The sequence below is a fragment of the Garra rufa genome, chromosome 15 (genome assembly GCF_049309525.1).
Source record: "Garra rufa chromosome 15, GarRuf1.0, whole genome shotgun sequence".
Lineage (NCBI taxonomy): Eukaryota > Metazoa > Chordata > Actinopteri > Cypriniformes > Cyprinidae > Garra > Garra rufa.
Window position 1 is genome coordinate 19,471,519 of NC_133375.1, and position 12,150 is coordinate 19,483,668.

The 12,150-nt window shown below is 32.7% G+C and overlaps 1 protein-coding gene across 2 annotated transcripts; it reads left to right on the forward strand.

Moving 5' to 3' along the window:
- Positions 1-2,339: 2,339 nt before the first annotated feature.
- Positions 2,340-10,678, forward strand: znf131 (zinc finger protein 131). 2 transcript variants are annotated; one of them, XM_073819049.1, is made up of 7 exons: positions 2,340-2,440; positions 3,058-3,211; positions 3,314-3,415; positions 6,828-6,972; positions 7,055-7,746; positions 7,831-7,961; positions 9,171-10,678. In XM_073819049.1, exons 2-7 carry the CDS (start codon positions 3,088-3,090, stop codon positions 9,693-9,695), a joined length of 1,719 nt encoding a protein of 572 aa, XP_073675150.1. In that variant the 5' UTR covers positions 2,340-2,440; positions 3,058-3,087; the 3' UTR covers positions 9,696-10,678. The 2 variants fall into 2 exon arrangements, with proteins under 2 accessions (XP_073675150.1, XP_073675151.1); XM_073819050.1 differs by lacking the exon at positions 2,340-2,440 and adding an exon at positions 2,568-2,835.
- Positions 10,679-12,150: the final 1,472 nt, after the last annotated feature.

Consider the following 12,150-nt stretch of genomic DNA (forward strand, 5'->3'; position numbering starts at 1 on the left):
TTGATGCAATTTAGATGCAGTTAACACACATTTGACTGATTACTGCTAGTTAATAGTTAACTTAAAGAGCTTAAAGTATTATGAAATCATTTATTGAGATAAACTGATTCTCATAAATCTTATGAAACAATATATTTGTCTATTTTTAATAACGAATAAACTGTATATCCAAATAAATAGATAGTGCAACAAATTGGACTTAATCAATAGCATCTCCAGGAATTGTCTCTATTTGATTTTAGGTATTTGTTCTTAAGCTTGGACAATTATTTTTAGATTTGCCTAATGTTTAACTACCCAACAGGCAATGGTTTGACAGTCAGCTTATGTATAAACCTGTTGAAGTTTGGTTCCTTTTTTAAGATATTTTTTTGATATGACTTAAGTTTATGTTGTATTCAGTTTTTACATTTAATTTTACAGTTTACACACGTTTCAGCAAAGAGGTCTTAGTTCATGGTTAAATTACATTTAAAAGCATCAGTGTTTTGTCATACATTAAGTGCTACACTCTTAAAAATAAAGATTCCAAAAGCTGAAGCCATAAAGAACCATTTTAGTTCTCCAAAAAACCTCTCAGTGAACTGTTCTTAAAAGAAACATTTTTTTTTCTTAATGTGAAGAAGTTTGTAATAATCTGAAGAATGCTTTTCCACTATATTTGTGCAATGGTAGTTTCCATGGATGTTAAAGTTTTTTTTATAGAACCATCAATGGCAATAAAGAACCTTTAGTTTTAAGAGTGTATCTCAGTTGTGCCTCAGGAGGGCAGTGAAGAGTTTTGTCTGTCAATCAGTAATGCAGAAAAATGTTTGGGCTTTGAGAGAAGCAAAGAAATATAATAATAATTATGATAATTAAAACAAAATCATAATATCGTATTTCAGCTTAACTTCAAATATCCTTCGTGAAAATGTAGCATTACTATTGTTACAGATCTGTTTTAATATAGCTAGAATTCTTAAATATTAAATATTTTCTTTTAATTTTATAAAATGTTGAGTTTTTCAATGATAGTTTTTTTAAACAAAAATAGCATTGCTATATTGGATCAGGATTATTAAAACTAAACCTGTTAAAAAATATTTTATATATTTTAACTCAAATTAACTTCAACTATCCTTATAGTGTTACATTACTTCTGTTAAAAGTCTTGATGAAACAAGAATAAGAATGAAACAAGAATATATAGCTAGAATTAATTCTTAAATTTTAAATAAGTATTTTAATATGTGGATTTTTTCAATGTTACTTTTTTTTTAATAGAAGTAGCATTACTGCATTGGATCAGGGTCATAAAAACTAAAACCATAAAAAAAAAATTAATATATTTTAATATAGCTAGAATTATATATTTTTTAAAATATAGCTAGAATTAATAATTAATATTATCTATATTATTTTATTTTTATACTTTTTTATATTATATTTTATATTTTTTAATTTTGGTGTTTTTTCAATGTTACTTTTTTGAACAAAGATAATATTTCTTTTAAACTAAGACCATTAAAAATATATCTTTTAATATTCCAACATCTCAAATTTCAGCTTACCTTCAAATATCCTTAATGAAAAATGTAGAATTAGATTAAACATAATATATATAGTTTCATTCTTAAATATATTTATTTATTTATTCATTTATAAAATGTTGAGTTTTTTAAATTTGTGGATGTTTTTTTTTTCAATCGTTTTTGAACAAAAGTAATGTTGCACTGAATCAGGATTAAAAACTAAATGCATTAAAAGATGTCTTTTAATATTTTAATATCTCAAATTTCAGCTTAACTTCAAATATCCTTAGTAAAAAAATTATCATTTTTAAAGGTCTTATAGATGAAACATGAATATATAGTTAATTTTAAATATTAAAACCAAAACCATAAAAACTGTTTCTTAAAATAATAATAAATAAACGTTAACTGAAAAACATTTATTTTATCTTATCTAAAATAACTAAAAACTAAAACTAATAAAAACGTAAAGAAAAGCTTTAGTAACAAAACATTTAAAATTAAATTTAAATACCAAAATGTAAAATTAAATATAAACATTAAAATAAATTCAAAATATGAACTAAACTAATAATATATCAATTAATTGTATGTACAAACCTTCCATAAAATGCTGCACTAATGAGTAGTTTTTAAATAAATTATAGAGTACATTATTGTGTTTTATTTTCATCCAAATTTTACTTTATAACACTTATTTACCTTTTCCATACTTGAGATAACGGGATCTTTGTGCACCGTCGCCCTGGTAACCACCACCTGTCAGCCTCGCGCGATAAAACTCTTTCGCAGGGGCTTATGGGAACTCGAGGCCAGAGCAGAAGCGACCGCCCTTTTCCGACGAGCGGAGGAAAAACAGCACATTGATCGCTTCAGGCCGCCAACGCGTATAAACAACCGCACTAAACATCAGAGCGTCACCCGGGGTAAGTTCTCGGGAGCGTTAGACACCCGGCGTCACTCTTTATTTAGCCAAAAGTGAATCTGTCTGATTAAAAGAGCATTTTAATGCGCGATTTGATGACGTAACGACAATGGTCCAGAAAACAAATGGCGAATGCGTTAGCAGCCACAGGCCTAGCGCGCGAGTAACATGAAGCTGACTAGCAGACAGTGCTGCTTTTGTCGTTTATACATTTCTGTAGGACCTCTGTACGGCTGGGCTGTTGAATTACGTGGCTTTTGCAGTAGTTTGACCCGCTGGGTGCAAAGCAGCCCGTCTTGCGTAGAGAAGCTCCCTCTAGAAATGCGCGCTTATTCGGCATGTTGCTTAGATATGCCCGCTACTCTATGGAGCTGTTGGTATAGGGGCCATTACAAAGTATGTGCCTAATTTATCTCATGTTAAATTACACACGCCTGTCAAAGATTGTAGATGAATTGGTTAGCTTTCAAAATGAAATTTATCATTTTAATATTGTATCTGTCTACTGGCTTAGAGCTGAGCAATTGTGCCTCTTCATTTTTATTATAACATATGTAACTTACTGTACATATTTTTATTTATATGTCATGTCTTTATTGTCTCTTTGTTTTTTCATAGTACTTGCATGCGCAGGGAAAGGGCTGAACCATGTCTGTTGATGGAGATGTTGACTATGGGCATGAGTTTCCAGCCCATTACAAAGTGATGCTTGACAAACTCAATGAGCAGCGTCAGCTGGATCAGTTCACAGACATCACGCTTATTGTGGATGGTACATTTTCCAGTCTTTGTACCACTTTTCTGAATTATGCATTATGAATATCATACAGTTGCACATATTCGGTGGTGCTGATCATTGTGGTTACTTTAACAGGACATCAGTTTAGAGCTCACAAAGCTGTTCTGGCAGCCTGCAGTCAGTTTTTTCACAAATTCTTCCAGGACTTCACTCAAGAGCCTCTAGTGGAGATTGAAGGTACCTAACAATACATACAGCTGTGTTGTTATATCTTATTAGTGTGTCTTATCTGTTCTGGATATTGACTAATCTTAATTCAAAAATCTTTCTAAACTTGAAGTCCTGGTGGCTGCTTGGTGGCTTTTGGTGACACATCATATGCAAATTGTTTTCCATCCATCATAAAAAAAGTTTTTCACACGCCTCCGTAAAGGCCTTCTGAAGCAAACTGATGCCTTATCCATATTTAAAACTTTATAAACTGTAATCTATAGCATTTACATTAAACTGTAATATGTTGCATTTTATGTTCTCACAGAGCTAATACTAATAAGCTAAAATATTTAAAGGTGTAGTTCACTTTCAGAACAAAAATTTACTGATAATGTACTCACCCCCTTGTCATCCAAGATGTTCATATCTTTCTTTCTTCAGTTGTAAAGAAATGGTGTTTTTTTTGCGGAAAACATTTCAGGCATTCTCTTCCAAAATGCAGTTTAAATGCAGCTTATCTAGTGAAACGATTGGTTATTTTCTAAAAAACATTTACAACTTATACTTTTTAATCTCAAACACTCGTTTTGCCAAGCTAGACAAGATGAGCAAATTTAGACATTTAGAAAATAACCCATTGTTTTGCTAGATAAGAGCCTTATTCAGGGATGCAAACGGCGCGCCTTTTGGCGGATGCCGCCTTTTTCACAGCTGTGTGGGGGACATGTGTGAATCGTGCAGATCCACAGATTCACACTGCACGCGTACCAGGACGTAAGCAGCGCATATTTTTTCGGCGCCCATGTTAACAGATTAGAGCATTCACACCGCACACAGAGGCAGCGCATAGCAGAGCAGAAGCGTCAGTGCCGCGACCGTTTCGGCGCAGAGGCTATTTTTATGGGAAGCCAAACAACCCAAAAGTGGGACGAAACAGCGCGGTATTAAAGTGCTCGCACCGCGCTGACATGTCATCTGCACGACCGACTTGACAGCGCAGGGAAGACGTGTTTGCTAGCGCCACCCAATGGGCAGCGCTGCGCTGACAAACACCAAAAGTGGGGCGGGACTTGCTGGTTTAATTGTAATCTCAAACGCCATTGGTTACCTCCTCTGTCAGGGTTTCCGCGGGGTCTTAAAAAGTCTTAAAAAGTCTAAAATTTAAAAATCAAAATTTTAGGCCTTAAAAAGTCTTAAATTCGCTGTTCTAGGTCTTAAATAATTTTACACAGGTCTTATTTTTCCGATGTCCATGTAACGCTACCTCTAATGCTCATTTAAATTCTCTTTCTGTTGTTTCCGTGGTGTTGTAGTTCTTTATTTCACTATACCAAATATAATTTGCTGAATTTAAACTACAAATGAGACCAGCATGCAATAGCCAATCAGCTTTCTGTTATTGGCGCGAGTCTCTCTCGGATTGTACCGCAGAAGTCAAATGGATTTAACTTTTTAGCTATGAGGAAGTGCAAGTTTAGCGAAACTGGGCTTGGAAAAACTGAATATAGGGCTTGGCTAAAGCCAGTTGCTAACAACTGTAGATTTTTTTTTCTCCCTCTGTGGAAGTTTCTGCGTCTTCAGACAGAATCGCAGTATTTATATAACATTTATAATATATATATTTATAAATCAATAAATGTATTTAAAACATTAATCTCACTTTTAATTTTGCAGTGTAAATTATGTAATCTCACTGCTAACAGCCATTTAGAATTTATTGATAAATTCATAAAGTAAATTTCAAAGGTACGCATACATTTCAAAAGTAAAAAAAAAAAAAATCGCTTCAGAATTTTTTTTTTTAAATCAGATATTTCTAGTGGTACTTTTATGGGGATATTTTGTGTGGAATAGTATCTGCTGATATGGAAAGTTCACTGTATATCGTAGTAATAAATTTAATTTATGACAGCCATGAAATTTTGTTTACTTTTTACATTAAACACATTAAATATCACATATGCATGTAATATAATATCTATTTCCATTACAGGTTTAGGTCTTAAATTTCATATAAGGTGGTATTAAAAAGGTCTTAAAAAGTCTTAAATTTCACTTGTTCATATCTGCAGAAACCCTGCTCTGTTTCAGAAGTCAGTCAAGTTAATAACTTAATGTTGTATGAAAAATTTAAATATAACCTTTAACCATTCCAATAACCATAGATAAGTGTCATTACAACCTAAAAAGAGGGTTTATGTCCTGGGTTTATGGGTTATTAGTTATTATAGAAATTAATACAATATTAAATAATTAAATTAAAAATATGCGAAGCTGTCTACGCTAGTCTGTGCACGATGTAGACAGCATTCAAAATAAGTTAATAATAAATATTACATAAAGTACATTAAATAAAATAAGCCCACAATAAACATTTTATGCATCCCACAGTTTTGTAAGTTCATTAACTGACCCTCTTTTTTCTGTAATATTTGTATCATTCGTTTATATTCGTTATTTTTCCTTTCATTTCGATCTCCTTACTTAAAGTTTGAATGTAAATGATACTGTAAATGATCGACAATAAAGCTTTGATTATGCTATATGACTGTGATTTTTACTGGAATGCAGTTTAAAGATTGAATTTAACATATGTTTTATTTTGTTTCTTCTAATTAATAGACTAGCCTATAAATATATAGTAGTTCAATGACGAGTGAATTATTCACGTAGTTTCATTTGTAAATAATTTTATTTTCACAGTACATTAAATAAAATAGGCCTACAAGACATTTATCCCTCGTTCTATTAACTGATAGTTTTTTCCATAGTTATTATTATTATTTATTTATATATTATATATTTATTAGTATTTATGCCCATGTGTGACGATAAATAAGCTGTTTTCATTTACAAATGAAACTACAACGATTCATTGAAACCTCAGTGAAAAACTAGTGTTTAAATAGGCTAGTCTATTAATTAGACGAAACAAAATAAAATGTTAAATTCAACCTTTAAATGGCATTCCAGTAAAAATCACAGTCATATGTCGAGCATTTACAGTATCATTTACGTGTAGAATGTTAAGTAAAGAGATCGAAATGAAGGGGGAAACGACTATAAGCGAAAATATATGATATTTGCTTCGGGGGCACGGGCTTCGATAATCTCACTCCTTTTTGACCATACCTCTGTTTGCATCCCTGCTTATTTCCTCGGCTGTGATCGTTTAGAGCCCTTTGAAGCTGCATTTTGGAAGTTCAAACTCGGGGCACCATAGAAGTCCATTATATGGAGAGAAATGCTGAAATGTTTTACTTAAAAAAAACATAATTTTTTTACGACTGAAGAAAGAAAAACATGAACATCTCGGATGACAAGGGGGTGAGTACATTATCTGTAAATTTTTGTTCTGAAAGTGAACTACTCCTTTAATGTGTTATATGCTCAATAATAAATTTATATAAAACAATATTTTTGTTTCAATTAACAGGTGTAAGCAACACTGCCTTCCGCCACCTAATGGAGTTCACTTATACAGCTACATTAGCTGTGAATGGTGAGGAAGAAGTCAGTGATGTCTGGAGAGCTGCAGAGTACCTTCAAATGCAGGAGGCGATCAAAGCCTTGAACAACAGGTTAGTCATAATTGTACATTTTCTTTTACCTGATTTTATCCTGAAGTTGATTTTTAACTGTTCTGTTTCTTCTCCCACCTAGGAGGAATGGCACCACCTCAGCAAACTCCTCCCAGGCCGTGCCTGGAAAGAGCAAGGCTAAGAAGAGAAAAATCGCAGAGACCACCAATGTAATCACTGAGACGCTTCCTTCAGTGGAGACTGAATCTGTTGAAATCGAAGTGGAGGTTGGTGAGGAACATATTGAGGTAGAGGAAAGCGGCCTGGTGGAAGTAGTGGATGCTGCAAGAGGTTCAACCGAACCTTCATCAGATGACTCTGCTTTGGCTTTATTGGCCGATATCACCAGCAAGTACCAGCAGGGAGAGCAGACGCTCCATGTGTTGAAAAAGGAAGGAGATGAGACAGTAGTCGTTCAAGAAGAGGCTGTGGTGGCCTCCAAGACCTTGGAGAATATTGAAGTGGTAGAGGTTCAGATTTCTCAACTCGACAACCTTTTCCGTTGCGACAAGTGCAACCGCTGCTTCAAACTCTACTACCACCTCAAACAGCACATGAAGACTCACACTGCTACCCCGGATAGGGGCTTTGTCTGCAGGCACTGCGGTAAAACATATGCCCGGGAAGGAGCCCTTAAACAGCACCTGAATAATTACCATTTTGATGTGGAGGAACAGTCCCGACGGCAGAAAAAGAAAGTGCATGTTTGCGAGTACTGTGAAAAGCAGTTCGATCATTTTGGACACTTCAAAGAGCATTTAAGGAAGCACACAGGTCTGTGGGTGAGATATTAAGAGGTTAAATGCATTTTAACTAATGTATTTAAGATAAGCTTCTCATTTGTTCATGTATGTGTAGGTGAGAAACCCTTTGAGTGCCCGGAGTGCCATGAACGTTTTGCCAGGAACAGTACGCTGAAGTGCCACATGTCAGCATGTCAAAATGGCGCTGGAGCCAAAAAAGGGAGAAAGAAGCTCTATGAATGCCAGGTTGGTATTAGCCAGTAAAATGTGTGACCCTGGACCATAAAACCAGTCTTAAGTAGCACAAGTATATTTGTGGCAATAGTCAAAAATACATTGTATAGGTCAAAATTATAGATTTTTCTTTAATGCCAAAAATCAATAGGATATTAAGTAAAGATCATGTTCCATGAAGATATTTAGTAGATTTCCAACCATTAATATATTAAAACTTAAGTTTTTATTAGTAATATGCATTGCTAAAAAATCATTTGAACTATTTTAAAGGTGATTTTCTCAATATTTTCTGCACCCTCCAGATTCCAGATTTTCATATAGTTGTATCTCGGCCAAATATTCGGAAAGCTTATTTATTCAGCTTTCAGGTGATTTCTAAATATCAATTTCAAAAAATGGTCACTTAGGACAGGTTTTATGTGACTTTAGTCTCAACCAATCCTTCAGAAATCATTCTAATATGTTGATTTATTAATGTTGGAAACAGTTCTGCTGCTTAATATTTTTTTTGGAACCTGTGATACTTTTTGTAGGATTCTTTGATGAATAAAAGGTTAAATAAAACATTTATTCAAAACAGAAGTCTTTACTATGACTTTTTATCAATTTACATATCCTTGCAAAATAAAAGTATTAATTTCTTTCAATGAAAGAAATAAAAAATGTACTGACCCCAAACTTTGAACAGTAGTGTATATTGTTAAAGAAGATTTCTATTTGAAATAAATTGTTCTTTTTAACGTTTTATTCATCAAAGAATCCTGTAAAAAGTATCACAGGCTGCAAAAAATATCAAACAGCACAACTGTTTCCAACATTAATAATAAATCAGCATATGAGAATTTCTAATATTCTAAATTCTAAGAAGGATTGTTAGTAATGCTGCTGAAAATCAGCTTTGCATCACACGAATAAATTCCATTTTAAAGTATATTAAAATAGAAAACCACTATTTTAAATTACTATAATATTTCATGTTATTACAGTTTTAGTTTGTATTTTTAATCAAATAAACAGCAGAAAAAACATTCTTGAATGATCCCAAACTTTTGAATGTGTGTGTGTTCTCTTTTGTTGGCAACAGCATGTACAGTATATAATTGCTTCTCATAAGTTTGGAAAGATGGTTGTGGCACATTTCGTTTTCCCAAAAACTAAAAAAAAAAAAAAAATTAAATGTTTTAATTTCACTACTCGCTTATCTTTTTCACTCTACAGGTCTGTAGCAGTGTTTTCAATAGTTGGGAGCAATTCAAGGACCATTTAGTGACCCACACGGGTGAGAAACCCAACCACTGCACCATCTGCGATCAGTGGTTCACACAACCCAGAGACCTCCACACTCATCTGCAAGAACTCCACGGCTTGCAAGAAAAGGTTATCGTCACAGAGGAGGTCATGATTTCAGACCCAGCCACGGTCTTGGCTATGGCGGAGGTTGAGGAAGGAGAGGAGAGGGTGATTCTAGGTGATGGCATGCGGGTAGAGCACGTCACTGTGGAGCCGGTGGACGTTGTTGCTGTTGAGGAAGCTCTCATGGTGGAGGAAGAGACAGCGATACAGCCTTCTCAGACTGTGGCTGCGGTGGAACAGACAGTGGTTTTACAAGTAGATGGCGAGAGATTGAAAGAACAAGCAATGGAAATCCAAATAGCACAGGTGACTGTTGCAGAACCAGCAACCTGTCAAATTAAACAAGAGGCTGTGGACAGATCGAAAGAAGAAAAGACTGCAAATGTATGAAAGGCCTCTCCCGTGCATGGACACTTTGAAAATGACTTGGGAAGGCGATCCAGGCCGTCTCTCCTTTCCCACCACATTAAAATGATACAGTAATGCTCATTGTGGTGGCATCCAACGATGATGGGTCACTTGCTTTATTTCTTTAAGCTTTGCTCTTCACTTCTCAGAAAGCAGTGTCTCAGTCATGCTTTTAATGTATGTTGTGGATAAGAATAAGAATAGTAAGAGATGTATTCATGTCATGAATAGTGCACGTCGCCAAGACCGTTTCGGGGGTGGAAAGAATGTCGTTGTTTTGTTTTTTTCTTAAGTTATCTTTGGATGTATGTTTATAGTGTGTGTAAGAAGCTTATTTTCATAAAAGAATTAAAGGGCAACATGTGTCCCGTGTTGAACAAAAGATGTATGCAGTTCTGGCCATCCGTTCTTCAAGTGAAAAAGACATTCTGTCATTAATTGCTCACCCTCATGTCGTTCCAAACCATAAGAGCTTTATTCATTTTCTGAATACAAGTTAAGATATTTTTGATGAAATCCAAGAGCTTTTTGACCCTGCATAGACCGCTACACAACTGACACGTTCAAGCCTAGAAAGATGATAAGGACATTGTTCATCCATCCCCAGTGACACTGTAAGTGGAGAACCTGCATTTTACAGGACTACGAACGCTGAGCAGGTCAGGAGTTATTAAAATGAAGGCTTTTCCAGTCTAAGTGCTCTCCTAGGGAGTCAAATGGGATGTCTGTGCTAGGACTGGACCCTTGTATACTTTCATATGTCTACAAGCAGAGCCTAAAATAAGCAGAAACGAGTAAAATTGTTGGTTTTAGGCTTAGGAATTAACAATTGTCAAAGGATACATACTGTGGTAACGAAATGATTGTGTGACTAGCAACTGCAAAAAATGTGCAAAGTGAGAAGAATAATTATGATTTATGATTATACTGGTAAAATCAAATAAAATAAAGAGTAATAAAATGGTCATTTGATTATCTGTGCAAGCCAAGAAACAAATATAGGAGGACTTGAAGTATTAATGAATATAGTGAGGAAAAAAATAATGATATATATGACAATGTAATAAATTATACTGGCGAAACAAAACAACGAAATTAAATAATTACTTTTAAGTTAATAATGAAAATGAAATAACATTAAATGTAAAATGAAATAAAAATATAGCACAACCTGAAGTATTGATGCAATATAGTGAGGAAAAAAAATATTATATAGTATTATAATACAGTATTATACTGGCATAAAATAATATAACAAATTAAATTAGTTAAAATTGAAATTAAATTTAAATTAAATAAAAATGTAGTACTACCTGAAGTGCTAATCCAATATAGTGAGAAAATGAAATATGATCATACATGGCAAGAAAGTAAAATGAAACATAAAATAAATCATTCATAATATTTAAATTAAATTAGATTAAATTACAACAAAAATTAATAATAAAAATTACATTAAAAATATAGTACTGATGCAATACAGTGAGAAAAAGAATCATGATATATCATTATACTGACAAAAAATAAGATCAAATAAAATAATTTTAAAAAATTTGAATTAATTTTTTTTAATTAAATTAAAAAATTACATTTATTTAAATTAAATTTAAAATGAAAATAACATAACATTTTAAATTATATTATTATAAAGTATTAATACAATATAGCGAGAAACAGAATCATGATGTAGCATTATACTGGCAAAAATTTAATTAATAAAAAATTTAAATTAAATTAAATTAAAATAATAATAATTAAATTAAAATATAGTACTACCTAAAGTAGTGATACAACATAGTGAGAAAAATTATCATGATATAGCATTATACTGGCAAAAAATAAATAAATAAACATCTGAAGTGCTGATGTAATATAGTGAGAAAAATAATCATGATATAGGATTATACTGGCAATAATAATAATAATAATAATAATATTAAAATTCATAAAATATTATTTAAATTAAATTTAATAAAAAACTTAAAAATAAAATAATTTTAAAATATTATGAAATTTAAATTAAAAATTAAATAAAAAATATAGTACTACTTGAGGTATTGATGCAATATAGTAAGAAAAACAATCATGATATAGCATTATTCTTGCAAAAAAATTAAATAAAATGTAAAAACAAAATAGTCCATGTGACATTGATGGTTCAACCTTAATTTTAAGAAGCTCAGGAATACTTTTTGTGCGCAAAGAAAACAAAAATAACTTTTAACCATTTCTTCTCTTCCGTGTCAGTCTTCAGCGCACGTTCACAATCACAACACACGCATGTGTGGTACTCTCAGGAATGCATGGAAGAGAAGAAATTGTTGAATAAAGCTGTTGTTTTTGTTTTCTTTGCACACAAAAATTATTCTCGTAGCTTCATAAAATTACAGTTAAACCACTGATGTCATCATGAACATGGCACATTTCGCTTATGTTT